At 47.5% G+C, this 14,155-nt stretch overlaps 6 protein-coding genes across 6 annotated transcripts; 4 read left to right on the forward strand and 2 right to left on the reverse strand.

The window, feature by feature from the left end:
* Nucleotides 1–718: 718 nt before the first annotated feature.
* On the forward strand, nt 719–2,263 carry A1O9_10591 (uncharacterized protein; the record flags this gene model as incomplete). The annotated part of the gene is made up of 1 exon (XM_013400752.1): nt 719–2,263. The coding sequence occupies one exon, from the start codon at nt 719–721 to the stop codon at nt 2,261–2,263; it is 1,545 nt and encodes a 514-aa protein (XP_013256206.1).
* Nucleotides 2,264–2,709: 446 nt separating this feature from the next.
* Nucleotides 2,710–4,129, forward strand: A1O9_10592 (uncharacterized protein; the record flags this gene model as incomplete). The annotated part of the gene is made up of 4 exons (XM_013400753.1): nt 2,710–2,914; nt 2,978–3,313; nt 3,369–3,726; nt 3,772–4,129. The coding sequence occupies 4 exons, from the start codon at nt 2,710–2,712 to the stop codon at nt 4,127–4,129; spliced, it is 1,257 nt and encodes a 418-aa protein (XP_013256207.1).
* Nucleotides 4,130–6,531: 2,402 nt separating this feature from the next.
* A1O9_10593 (uncharacterized protein) lies at nt 6,532–6,957 on the reverse strand (the record flags this gene model as incomplete). Its single annotated transcript, XM_013400754.1, has 2 exons — nt 6,532–6,716; nt 6,774–6,957. 2 exons carry the CDS (start codon nt 6,955–6,957, stop codon nt 6,532–6,534), a joined length of 369 nt encoding a protein of 122 aa, XP_013256208.1.
* A 30-nt stretch (nt 6,958–6,987) lies between these two features.
* On the reverse strand, nt 6,988–7,483 carry A1O9_10594 (uncharacterized protein; the record flags this gene model as incomplete). Its single annotated transcript, XM_013400755.1, has 3 exons — nt 6,988–7,001; nt 7,053–7,172; nt 7,234–7,483. 3 exons carry the CDS (start codon nt 7,481–7,483, stop codon nt 6,988–6,990), a joined length of 384 nt encoding a protein of 127 aa, XP_013256209.1.
* Nucleotides 7,484–8,670: 1,187 nt separating this feature from the next.
* Nucleotides 8,671–9,030, forward strand: A1O9_10595 (uncharacterized protein; the record flags this gene model as incomplete). Its single annotated transcript, XM_013400756.1, has 1 exon — nt 8,671–9,030. One exon carries the CDS (start codon nt 8,671–8,673, stop codon nt 9,028–9,030), a length of 360 nt encoding a protein of 119 aa, XP_013256210.1.
* Nucleotides 9,031–13,159: 4,129 nt separating this feature from the next.
* Nucleotides 13,160–13,921, forward strand: A1O9_10596 (uncharacterized protein; the record flags this gene model as incomplete). The annotated part of the gene is made up of 3 exons (XM_013400757.1): nt 13,160–13,504; nt 13,558–13,676; nt 13,731–13,921. Coding segments are annotated over 3 exons (654 nt in total), but the record flags the coding sequence as incomplete, so codon positions are not given.
* Nucleotides 13,922–14,155: the final 234 nt, after the last annotated feature.

A 14,155-nucleotide genomic window follows, 5' to 3' on the forward strand; every position in this document is an offset into this window, starting at 1 on the left:
TTCCGACAATAGGCGGATAGACGTGTCGCTTCTACATCTGGCCTAAGGAGGAAGCCTATCGCGTGATTCCTTATCATTGAAGGACCACTGCCAGCGACGACACTTTAGGAGCAAGTGTTCAACGTTGTGACGTCGTAGAGCACCGTGGACTTCTTCCAGGAGGACTTAAATTGGAGATGATGTTGATGATTGCCGAGTAAAGGACGCAAGGTCCATTCCTCTTGATTAGGCTCTCCGATTCATTAGCCCGAGAGAAGTTAGTCGAAAGAAAGCAGGGCTGTTACATGTTTCAGACAAATATTAGTACAATAGCGCCACTATGACATGCCACACCTCAATGGGCCTCTCGACGCTCAGATGTTTCATTTGGAAGCCCGACAATATGAGCCGGCGTAAGTATTTCTACCGCGTCATCCTATGAACAGATATTAGGAAAAACGAGAGTCCCCTGCTATACATTTATTTGTTGCTAGATATACAGAGAATCATATTACTCGTCAGAGGCAAGTTTTGAAATAGTTCTCGGCCCATTAGGTAAAAGTTCGCTGACCTCCGAAAAATTATGTTCAGAGATTTAAAGGACCTCCACAAAAGTTCGCTTTTTATTTGGATGCAGAAAGAATCCTGTTTATATGTTTTGTACCTTTTTTCAGTCCATTGAACTCTCGACATTATAGCTCTGAAAGAGACTGCGCCGATGCCCATACCTGGGCATGATATGACTATTGCTTCAACCCAGCTTGATAGAGAGATATCCCACATTTCGACACCCCGTGTTCAAACAAACCGTGACGTAACTTTGTTAAACGATATTCCAAGAGGCCAGTGCTTAGATTGGCGCAGCTCAGAGGACTCCGACAATCCATACAATTGGACATCGAAGAAGAAATGGATGACCACCATCATTGCGGTTCTCGCTACTTTCACAACGTTACTGAACGGAACCATTATCACCGTGGCCCACGAAGCCATCAATGAAGAATTTGGAGTCAGTGACGCAACCTTTCCAAACTCTTATTGGCCGGTTACCTCATGGGCTTTGGGCGGGGCAATTTTCTCCTTGGTCGTTCTACCACTTATGGAAGACTTCGGTGTACGATTCGGCTTCTTGACTACCTATGGAGTCTTTATTTGCTTTGTTGTGCCCCAGGGTGTAGCACGAAATTTTGCAACTTTAATCATTTCGCGGTTTTTCACTGGCGGGTGCGTCTCAATTCTGGCAAACACGTCTGCTAGCGTTATTGGCAATATATGGGAAGGGGAACGCGGTAGAACGATCCCAATGGCTCTCTATGTCACCGCATATCTCACTGGCAGCAGCATGGGTCCCATCATTGGCGGGGTTATCTTCCAGTCATTAAGTTGGCGATGGATCTCATATATTCAGCTTGTATGGTATGGCTGCCTCGCCCCAATTTATTATTACTTCTTTGATGAAAGTCGAGGCTCTGTGATCCTTGAAAAAAGGGAGAAGAAAGGAATGAGCGTGGAAGAAGAATCACTTACAGTCGCACAACCGCCAGGGAGGACACTCTTCAGAAAACTCAGCAAAAGTGTACGTCGACCAATTTACATGCTGATGACAGAGCCAGTGGTATTCGTCTTCACGATCTGGTCTGCTTTCATGGTGGGCACCGTTTACCTCTTCACACAGTCGGTTGAGCTGGTGTTCGCTGGACTATATGGCTGGACAGCGTCTCAAGCCGGCTACGTCCAGGCTGCTGTAGTGATGGGCGAATGTATTGGCTTTCTCGGTGCACTCATATCTGCAAAATTCTACTTTGCTTCAGCGTCTAGGAACCAGGAGGCACCGGGATCTCCCATCCCAGAAGCTCGTCTTTATATGAGTTTGATTGGCAGTTTTGTGGGCGTTACCGGAGGCATGTTTGTGTACGGGTGGACCTCATATGCATCACTACCTTGGATAGCACCGGCCATCGGCCTTGCTATGGTTGGGTTTGGAACAAACGTCGTGGTCATCGCGATTGCAGACTATGTTGTCGATGCATACAGTAAGTATGCAGGAAGTGCCGTGGCTGCAATCGTTCTGGGAGAGAACATCTTTGCAGCTTTTCTACCACTGGCGGCCCAGAACATGTACCAAGTCCTCGGGTTTCAGTGGGCTAGCACCGTCCTTGGGTTCCTGTCCCTTGTTCTCTCCTTTGCACCAGTGGTCATTGTCGTGTATGGTAGGCGCATTCGTGCACGAAGCCCCTTTATGAAGGAGGCCATAATCGTCAAGACCGCCCGGTTAGATGCTTGATAGTAAATTTGTACATTAGAATCATCATAGGCAATCTCGAGCAGTCTTTTAAGCATGACAGATAGCACGAGATTCGCGAGAATATGTAACAATTTTCATCGGATGTGGGCCTAGCCGATAGCGTAGATAGCACGCTTCCGATCCACTATCCGTCGCGGCGTATTTTAGGTAGGTCGTTGGCCAACGGAGTTTACAGTACAAAGGTGATTGCATTTTCATCTTGTAGCTCTCCGATTACCGGCAACTGTGGATGCTTGCATCTGATAAGATTGGATCGACCCACTCGGTCTCTTTCGGACGCCCATGATCATTGCTTCATTATCAAATATGATTCTGGTACTTTGAATGTTGGAATGGTAATATAACAAGTACAAGACCAAATGTAGGTGCTTTGGGAGTTTTCTCATTCCCTTCTTGCTTCGGTGAACCCTGCCAATCTCAATCCGATGGTTGCCTCCAATATCGCTCTCCAAGCTAGGCCTTTCAAAGTCCTGGTGGCGGGAGGCTCGTATGGCGGGCTTGGCGCAGCTTTGAACCTCTTGGATCTCTGTGCGGGAAGATTTCCACGGTTTCAGTACAACCCGGTAGGAGAACCTGAGAACAGAAAAATAACTCTGGAAATCACGATTGTCGACGAGCGTGATGGATACTGTAAGGATAATCATTCAGGCTGGCGTTCAACAAAATTTTCGATCAACTGATGACTCTGAACAGTCCATTTGATATCATCTCCTCTAGCGCTTGCATCAGGTACATTTGCACCGAAAGCATGGAGGAAATTCAACGACATTCCTGCGCTCCGGAGCATCAAGACGATTCGAGGGACCGTTGAAAGGGTCGACAGCAAATTGCGGAGAGCAACCATCGTAGAGGCTGAAAGCGGATCATCGCTAGAAGCAACTTATGACTTCTTCGTCGGTGCTTCCGGGCTGCGAAGAGCCTGGCCAGTTGTACCACAAAGTCTCACAAAGGAGACGTATTTGAGCGAAGCTCTCAGACACATCGACTTGGTCAAATCAGCTAGGCGGGGTGTAGTCGTTGTCGGTGGCGGTAAATCACCCTTGATTGATGTAAGGCATACTGCAAGCTGACTCTTAGATCGCAGGTGCTGTGGGCATTGAGATGGCTGCCGAAATCAAATTGGTTATGCCAACACAACAAGTGACCTTGATTCATTCCCGGGATAAGCTGCTGTCCTCGGAATCATTGCCTGATGAGTTCAAAGAGAGATCTCGCACCATTCTAGAGGGGATGGGGGTTAAAGTTTTGATGGGACAGCGTGTCCTCGAGACAATCAAGTCAACGAGTGAGGATGGTTCTCCATACTCACAGCTTCATCTGGACGGTGGGCAAACTGTTGTTGCTGGGCACGTAATTTATGCCATGTCGAAGAGTATTCCCTCAACAGCGTACATGCCTCCTGCATCCTTGGATGAGCAGCAATACGTCAAGATCGCACCATCGTAAGCTTATTCCTTGATGAATTTCGTTCTGTGCTAACCTTCCAGGTTGAATCTGCTTTCAGGAATTCCGAACGCACGGTACCATTTCGCAGTTGGGGATATCGCTCGCTGGTCCGGCATCAAGCGTTGTGGTACCGCAATGCATATGGGCCAATACGCCGCGCACAACATTCACCAGTTGATGCTCCAACAGCTCTATCAACATCAGCCAAACTTTAAAGAACTAGATCCAATCCCACCAATGATGGGCATAGCTATCGGCACACAGGCAGTAGCCTACCATCCAAGCGAAGGCACGACGTTCGGCGAGCAAGTTTTGAAAAGCTCTTTCGGAGATGATATGGGTGACACCAGTATGTATCTCTTGTCGCAAACCCTTAAATGTGCTGACCCCTTTGCCTAGTCTGCTGGAACTACCTGCAACTTGGAGCAGAATGTTCGTCATGCTAAAGTAGCTTTGCAATCGAGCAGCAAGATGCCGGATGTCAAAGGATAAGGGGCCATGGTGCTCAGAACGATACAGTTAGTGATGATAGATAGGTGGTAGGTTTCTGTTGTTAGTGTTAGTTTTAGCTATGGTAAACAATGTCTACCAAGGTACTGATCGTGGTAGACATTGCTTTACCTACATATAATAACGCCTTGTTCACTTTCTCCCCTTGCGTTCACAGAACGCGGTCGATAACAAATATTTTGTACGCACCAGAAACAAGGCTTTCTGATGGAAATTGCTTTTAATCTCTTGTTTGAACATGGATTATTTACTCTTTATGTTAAGGCCCAACTATATCCTGTAAGTCGTCAACTCGTCTCGCCTCAATCCACGCGATTGCTTCTTGTCGATTTCGACAAGCGTGGGGTTGGCCCCTATCATAATCTTGTGGTGTTGACATGGACCCTTCAAGAGTCATGTCAAGGTTGCAAAGACTACTGTTCTTAAATACTCGAAGCAGTGTGCAGCGTGGTACGGGTTGTCGCCGTCAGTTCGACCATTAATGATTAGCTGGTGATAGCTATCCACAGAACAATACAACAAGTAATGGGTTAGATAATTCATATAGTAGACAATGATCTCATAAGTCTCACAGTGAAGAGCGTGGGTCCAAGAGGCTTCAATTAGAGGTCCTGCGCGAATCGGGTCGTCCGTCATTGGATCACTAGAAGAGGATGATCTCGATATTCTGGGATTGCAACACTTCCACTGCCGACTAGTAGCAGAATCGTTAGTTCTGTTTCCTCAAGTAACCCGTGAACGAAGGAAACCTACGAGGCATCTACAGATCCCAGTTCCTTCGAATATCCATCCGATTTTCATTTCGTCGTCATATTCGGGATGAACTTCCCGGCCTCGGGCTTCAGATACACGTATGGATGCGACGCTAGGGAAGATTTTCAGTAAGCCTTGACCTGCATGAGACTTCGTTTCCAAGGCAATAAGGGCCGCTCACACGTTCTGAATAGATTATTGATATCACCACCTGTTTCGACCACCCTGCCTCTCAATGGGATATCTGTTTCACCTTCTGTTCCTTGCCGCTGCCATAGGAGAAACATGATGATAATCTGCAACCCAACAAGTACTCCCCATCGAAGCCAAGTCAAGAAATGGACTAATGATTGAGACTTTCTCGAGGGTGTGATGGTATCGAATGACCATGATGAGGCACGTGAATCCTGTCTAGCATGGATGTTCGTCGTGGTTGACCCTTTTACACCCGCAGTTGCATGCCCCTCGATTTCAAGGTCATAGTAGTCTTCTAAGCAGTGCTGTCCCAGCATTGGGAATGTGCTTTCGTCTCTTGTTTTACTAGGCATAATCCGGTGGCGGACGGTTGGTGTAGATGTAGAAACTAGTGGGGCCAACAGAACGTGTAATCCAAAAGCTTATCGCAAGCCCGACTACACTAGAAGGACTGTGTAAGTATCTAGGTTTAATGAAAAATGGAAAAGATGAAGAATTCTCATTAATGTAGGCATATCATATGAAAAAGATACAGGGGGCCAAATAACTCAGACCAGGGGAAGCCGCGACAAATTCCACGACGATTTTAGCGATCTTTGAAAATCTCTTGACTACCTAGGGATAATATCATCAAACGCAGTTGTTTCAGCAACTACCGCTTCTCAGCTGAATCTACTGTAGATAGGGTCCAATACAACGCTCAGCGGTTCGAGGCTGACGATATGTCTAAAGCACGCTCCTATACGAGAGGAAAGAGTTTGCGAGCTAATTTTCTCAACCGTAGCAGGGCAACGAAAGCTTTAAGCCGTGGACAGAATAGTCTCACACGCGTTAGGTATCGTGAATACTTGTATGAAATAAAGAAAGTTTCCCATCTTTTGCTCCCTGTGGTAGGCGTCACACTAAACTTAGCTAGTTGGTGAGGCCTGAAACAATGCCATCCACATACCTAAAGGAGAGTCCCCCAATTGAGCGATCCTGAAGTCCTGCGCGAAGAATTACCATCGTCATTCGGTTGTTTCTATGAGAATGTAGTTGCTAGGGGGGCTTGTTTGCCCCAGAGTACAAACTGCTGTTACTGTATGGGCTGTGTCAGGTGTTAGCCTGATGCTGTGGACTGAAGCTTTTACCAAGCAGCTTGGAACCTATGAAAGCTCGACCACTCGAAACATTCTTTCCGGCTAATTAAGGTTTAAGTCTTCTGCGAGTACTTACGCAATATTGCCACATTGTGAGAACATCAGCTATGGAGACCTACTGCCCCTTCTTGCGAGGATGGTGCTCCGTACTCTTCGCAAATCTGGCTCTGCTGCTTTGATTGTTGCAATTCAATCTCCCTATTCTTATAGTTCCATTTTGCCAACCGAGTGATCGAGTGCCCATTGCTTCGCTTCTTGAAAATTTCTGCAAACATGCTTCGACTTGAGTTCTGGCCATACCTGTGAGTCTCCTTCGACCATGTATAGCGTAAAAAGTCCTATGTCTGCATTACAGTGGACATTCAACCTGAGGATCTCGATGCAGTTATCTATCAGTAGCAATTAACTTATGCATATGCAGGATATAAAGCGGTCTCACCACTCACCCGTATGATGTTGCAACGCCTCGCGTCCAGCGGCAAGCTCTCCGCCAAGGGGTTCATAGTATTCTTTGTATGCGACCCTTCTGAGAAGATTGATACAATGAAGCTGGTGGAAAACCTCCATTCCTACCTGGTAGCCTTCCTCGCCTGTTCTTGGATGGGAGACTTTGAGGGAAGACTTAGGCATGCCAAGTTTTTCGATATCAGACTTTGAGATCTATTGGTCCCCCACTGGCCCATCATGTTAGACATAAATGCAGGAGAACTTCCGCAGGAACGTACTGTCATATGAGATTCCACGCCAGGCCTTGTCCACCTCAGGCCCTGCACCAACAAATTGGTTGTTACTGGTTGAGACATCGTATTTTACTGGTTGATACCTCACAGCAGGGGCGGCAGGAGCTTCGACATCTTCTCGTCAGCCATTATTGAAAGAGATCTCGTCGTTAAATTTTAGACATACACCAAGCGGAGAACTCCTGGACATGCTGGAGCGTCGAGGAGCGTACCATAACAGAGAGAGTGAAGAGTGTGAGCGAGCTGGCTAACAGGATCGCATGAAGTAGCCAGAGCCATTGTGACGTGTAAATTTGGATTGTCTTCCTCGACGTGATACTCAGGTTATCCTCGTCATCTAGAGCTGCGGTAGGGTCAATAGGCGTTTTGTACTCCTCCTTGTCGCAACGAGGTAGCGGCAGATAATTGAAGTACATGTTAATGCTGACTTTCTGGATCAACACTGCATCAAAGAAGGCGTTGATTGAAGTCTTGGGAGAAAGAAGACACTGTTGAATATGAGAATAAACTAGGCTGGCGTTGTAGGGAGAGCTTGTGGTAAGTACTATACACATGTCTCCGTAGGTAGTAGGTCACATAGAAAATATGGGTCAATCACGAAATCTGGCAAAAATAAACGTTCAAAAGAGACCCGTAAATCCTGAAGTCGTCTTTGTTTCTGAGGTGTGGTATTATTCCTCTCGTACAGAGTGGAACTGGGGTACGTACTAGATTTTAGAGATCCTGAATGGAAACCCAGATCAGCGAATGTATATGGGAACGATGCTGGCGCTAGAGATGAAACGCAGGAACTCGTGGGTGGTGGATAGTCAAGACATCACAAGCTTTTCTTCGTCGTAGTGACAAGCAAGCGTAGCCTACCGATGGCTTAGATTCGCCATCTCGGTTGCAGATACAGCTACAGTAGGAACACCTAGGCGATTCGCTGGTAGCGCAATTGGTGCTATCATTGCTCGTTTCAGATGCTCGGCGCATTGCAGAAAGTTCAAAGAATCTTCTGCGTGGGACTCTCCCCACACTTGCAGAAACGTCTTGCGGTCTAGAAATGCAGCGTAGCCATGCGCCGTCGACATCCAGTGCGTCACGACTCTCTCAGCCTGAAACGATGAATGCGTAATTAAACCACCGTTGAACTCTAGCCGCGGCTGGAGTGAAACTCGCAATGGGACGATCATTGTGGTACTCAATTATCCCGAGGATGTTTTCATCTAAGCATGCACATTCTAGGACGATGGGGTTTGTGTTGCAAGATGGTCTAACTGCGCGAAGAAATGGTTCACGCGGGCTGATATCTAGAAAGTTCAGTCTTTCCCTTGACTTATTCATTTCTTCAACTGCTGGCCAGTTGAAAGTACCTTTCGTTCCAAGAATCCTTACAACCGAACAAAGATGCGTCCATCCTCTGTTCACCACGCCCTAGTCTTTGGCCTTTTGGCTGCCAGTCCCCTCGCCGCTGGGTTTTTGGTTCATGCCCCGTCTAATGGCCTGGACAGGCGTTATGTGGTAGGCACTTCATACGCGAAATTCATTCCAAACGTTGACCAAATGTTAGGGTTCCTTGGTATCTCGAGCTTCAATGGCAGCCAGGGCTCTTCTCCCTGATATGGACGTGTTGAAACGAGAACCCCACCATACTGAAGCCCAGATTGCCGCGAAAGGGGCTGTCACTACTGGTGGCAAAATTCATAATCACCGACGCCAGGAAGCTGATGAATTCGGTCCGTGGGATAGTACTGGAGACGAGTTCGGGTCTTGGCTGGACAAGCGCGAGCCTCATCATACTGAGGCTCAGATCGCGGCGAAAGAAGCAGCTGCCAATAAAAAGAACCATAAACGCCACTACACCGAAGCTCAGATTGCAGCAAAGAAAGCCGCTGCTAAGAACAAGAATCATCAACGAAGTCCTCAGGAAGATGACGAGTTTGGTCCTTGGGATAGCACAGAGGATGAATTTGGATCCTGATTAGGCAAGCGGGAGCCCCATCACACTGAGGCACCGATCGCAACTAAAGAAGCAGCTGCAACTAAGAAGAACCACAAGAGGCACCACACTGAAGCTCAAATTGCGGCAAAGGAGGCGGCAAATTCTGGGAAGGGGAGGAAGGGAAACAATCAATATCTAGGACGATCAAAACACCTTGAGGCAGAAGCATGCAACCGAAAACCACGTTCATAGAACATAGCTCGCACCACTTTTGGTTCAATGAAAGACTAGATCTCAGGCCGTTGATTCTTGTGGCACCGTGAATCTCCGGCTTACTGACTGGCCCGGCATTGACGAAGCGATAACTTACAGGTAAATGATTGGCCTGGGTGTTGGGCGCGGTTAATCAATGAACACTATCTGCGTTATGATCGGTACGGAGTAAATACCCCTGCCTAAAGAGATCCCCAACGACAAGGAAAAGAGTTCTGGCCCGTGGCAGGTTTGGGCCGAGCGCCAGAGAGCCTCTCAGAGTCTTTGGCCTTGCTACCTTTGCTAAGTATATAAGTGTACGGCTGATCTTATGCTAGCTCTCTTTGCTAGGTCTCGGTAAGTTGGCGAGCTCAGCTGCCAAGGGAGCAAAATGTATTCTACCCAACCACACCCTTCAATATTTCGCTAGGCGCGGGTATAAGCTTTTAGGGTTGGGGGCTGAGTGTCATTGACTACGAGATGAAAACTGTACGTATTCTTGGAATCACGAGAAATCACGAGATTCAGCTAGCCAGAACTTGTCAAAGTTTCAGCGCCCGCGCAGCCCTGATTGCGCGGATGGGTTGGCATGATGTTAAGCTCATCCCTTACCGCCTTGACCCTCCAGTTTCCTGCATCCGCGATCTTTATATATTCCCTTTTTGATGGAATCCCGTACTTTTGCTCATGGCACCAGAGATAGGAGAGCCCGTTTCAGTAACATATCTCTTTTGGAAGCCCGGTGAAAAGCCCCAGAAGAACACGCGGCGCTTTCGGCATGCGGCTAATGCCAATCATCGCCAGCGTAGAGCACAGCGAGCGAAGTGCCGCGTCCGAGGTTCGAGGAATCCGGAAGCCAATGCTCCCCGGAATCATCTAACATGGTGTACTAGCGCTCAACACACAGCATGTAACGGAAGGCAGGGGTCACAAGTTAGACAAGAAGAGTCTTCCGGAGAGGCAGATCATTTTTAACCCAGAGAAGCCGTTCACCGCTTGCTTGGATCCTTTCAACTCGCTTTCAACCCAACATATGCCTGCCCATAAACAAGCCGTGCTGCAGTTCGGTAGGTTCCTGAAAGATCAAGATCCCTCACTTAGAAGATGGCTCACCAAGACTTACAGCCATCATACACCAATGGCCTTGTTTCGCCTTTTCATCCCATCAGTCTGCGATTGAGAAATGGCTGTCGCAGATCATGACTTTAGCTATGGGAAATTCTCATCTTCTTTATGTCCTGCTATATGCTGGAGCAAGCTATCAGCTCTTCCTAGGCTGCCAGGATGAAGCTGTCCGAAATCTAAGAATGATATCTTACCAGGAATCGCTAGCAAGTCTTCGAGTGGCAGTAAGCGACCCTGATGCCAGCATCTCCAACGCTCTACTACTTTCGATTACCATCCTTGCGCTTCTTGGATCGGTAGAGCGTCCAGTACAAATCGCGCGGTCGACTGAACCGATGTACAGAGACAACGAATTCTACTCTAGCGGCGGTTGGGAACCGGCACATGTTGAAGTCCTTCTTTCGCTGACTAAGCACAAAGGAGGACCAAAGAATCTTGAGGTCCATGATATAGCAGAGTTGATTGTTGGGTAGGCTACCGCCGCCATGGCAGGCTGAATACTTACTGACTTCGCAGAATTGACACACATGATTCGATGTGTCGTCTAAGAAAGCCATACTTTCCGCCGCTGATTCCTACAAGCAAGTTGCTGCACTGCTTTCGTGGATACTGGGATGCTGCAACGCTGAGAAAATTTCTTACTATTGAGAATGTCTTTGACTTCCTGCCTAACACTAAGCCCGTCAGAGCTCTATCGGATATGGTATCCAAAGCCCGGGCCTTATTTGCGACTTACGATATGATGCTCAACAAACCAGAACTGGGCATTGATATTGTCCGGTGGGTTGTAACCAGGCGTGCAATTCAGAATGAAGTCATGAACATTGACGAGTCTGGCGACTGTCTATTCAGAACGTGTAGACTCGCAGTACAAATGTTCATTGCCGAGTCCATCGAGCCAATGGCCCACCTCTGCCTGTATCATGAGAACAGCTCTCGTGGTCTCCTCCTGGCCATCGATGAATGCGATCGATTCGACTATTGGGAAACACACCCGGAAGTCCTTCTTTGGGCGACAGTCATTGGGGGTTTCACCGCCCGTGAGAAGCCGATTCGATGGTGGTACGCTGAGCAACTCAGACACAGTCCCATTCCCACGAGGAAGGATTGTTGGACGCAAGTTCAAAAGCTCTCTGAGAATTTTCTCCCCTTCAGGTATCGCCAAGGAGATGGCTTCAATGGTTTCTGGAAAGATGCATGTGCATGGATATCTGAAAGCAAGTCACTATTTCAACCGTATTGACCAGAAGTTTAGTAATCTTCTCGATCCGATCTTGGTTGATAGACATTATTGCTTAGCAGTATGTATTTACCTAGACAGCTTTAATGAGGACACAGCCAAAGAAAATGCAAGAATTGAGCCAGTGCTAGCAACGGAAGTCCGACTTGTTTCGCCAAATTTTGAGATCAGACTACGGTTAGGCTTAGGCACTCTGTTGGAAGTTCGATTCAACAGCCGATGGTTCCCCGAACCCTGTAGACCCTCCATCCTAGCTTCAAAATCAAAATCCCCACGCCCTCAGTTCTAGGAATTCCACAGAGCTCCCTTCATTATCAAGTTATCTCATAACTTTGGACTGCCTTGCTCAATACATCCTGCTTACTGTCCACATCTTCAATTTGAAGGAAGAAATCCGCGCAATAAGATGTACGCACGACAGTGTGATTGATGCTGGGAGTCCGCTATAATGGAAACAGAGCCAACTGCTGGGCAGCAAGTTTCCACTCCGCGGCAAACCTCGGTGGAAAGGACTCGAAATCGACTTCATACGACAGATAAGGGCCTGAGCTGTCCGTATTGCTCGCGCGTATTCAGCAAAAATGACCACTTCAACCGCCATGTCCGCTCACATACTAATGAGAAGCCGTTTGGCTGTGAGATTTGCGGCAAGTTCTACCCACGCCGGTAAACATTAAATCATGAGACCTAGATCATGCTGCTCGGCTAATTCACCCAGTGATACCCTTCTACGCCACTTCAAGATGCATAATTTGCGACGAGGATGCAAGAAGTTGCCATTGGTAATGGATAGAAGCAGCGCAGGGTGCAACCCTGAACGAACTTCAGGCACCGCAATTCAGGGTAGTGGCTCAAATGAGCAGCGAACGATCAGGTCATCAGTCGATGAGGCACAAGTCATTTTTGGCGACGAAAATGAGACCTCTAGTCTCGGGATGTCTTACGAGTGTGAAATGAGGGATCCAAGGCCTCCCTCCTTCCAGAATTTCCCCGAAAACCCGCCGTATACTGGAGCCACTGTGATGGGAGTGATTTCCAATTTAACTGAAGCCGCCGCTAGTTCCAACACATTCTCATATAATGCGACTATGGATCTCAGTGGTTCCCTCGTAGACCCTACTGTGGCGGGCATCCTGACTGATTCTAACACGAAGTGCCATGCAACGAACTGGCTTCTCGATGACAGTTTTGTCAACATATTCGATGAATTCAATCTAGATCCCAACTGGTTCGAGATTCATAATGTCGACGAGAATCCACAGATAATGCCAACTACAATATCAGCGAGAGGCAGCACGAAATATCCAACAGTCTCAGACCTACGGCAGATATGGTATGTTCAGGTTCGAAACAGCCTCAAGGATTTGGATGACCACTGGAAAATCTCAGGAAAGCAACTACCTACCGCCCCAAAGCCAGATATCGACGAGGTCTTCCGCGCAAATATTGCCAATGAGCTACGCGCGCAACCGTGCAACGAGCCAATACCATCAATTGATTTCTTGGTATTTTGTCTCCCTCTGTCTCGCGTTCGATTTCTGATTACATTAGAATCTTTGCATTCAATTATTTTTCACCCGTTTTAATGTTGCACTACCCTTCATACATAGTCCAACCTTCAGACCAAGCTTGGAGCATGTCCTTCTCATCTTGGCGATGTCTTCGGCAGGAGCTATGGCTATGCCGGGAGAGAAGTCTCAACGAGTCGGATCGCTGATATTCGAACGTGCGTGCAAACTGGGGCTAAGCTATCCGTGGGAGAGAGCTTTGTCTGAACATCCAAAGTTCACACCATGGAACATCAAAGGTGCAACAATTAGTCAGACCATTGCGCTTATGTCAGGAGATCCGGCTCATAAAGCTATCGCGGCAGCTTACCATGGATCTCTCATCTCGGTAAGCTCAAAAAACTTTCGTAAAAGCCAAAAGGGTACTAATTCCAAGAGAAGATCGCCCGTCACATGAAGCTCTTCATTGAAGTCCCCGAAGTGGAATTACCTGATCACTTATCAGAAGAATCCCTTGACTTATTATGGAAAAAGTGGGCAGGGTACGAGGAAATGAGAAGGTGCCCAAACCACTACTCAATCATTGATCATGTTGTCGCTAACATAAGAAAAAGAATAGCGTTGGTTTTACATATCCACGATGCGGAACTTGCAGCCCTCTTTCACCATGAGCCAGTCTTCAGACATGGATTGAACCAATTACCAGTAATTGCTCCGGCCGATGTCTTTCATGCGAAAAGTGCAAAAAGTTGGGAGGCAAAATATAGACTCCACCTTAAGAGCCTCCGATATCCGGACAATCAACGTGCCCTTGGCAGACTCTCACAAACTGGAATTCGAAGCCGCGGGATCGCTCATCTGGAGAAAGAAATATATCGTTCCACATTCCGATCTTGGGCAAGACTATCTGGAATCGGAGCTGCTATCTGTGAACATCGACATTTAAGTATGCTCTTCGCAGAAGATATCTCTCGCTTCGAAGGTCAGCTTACTCAATGGTTCGACTTGGCCACACATTGCTGTGGCTGGGAGCCCTATC

Source organism: Exophiala aquamarina (assembly GCF_000709125.1).
Source record: "Exophiala aquamarina CBS 119918 chromosome Unknown aczIA-supercont1.13, whole genome shotgun sequence".
Classification (NCBI taxonomy): domain Eukaryota; kingdom Fungi; phylum Ascomycota; class Eurotiomycetes; order Chaetothyriales; family Herpotrichiellaceae; genus Exophiala; species Exophiala aquamarina.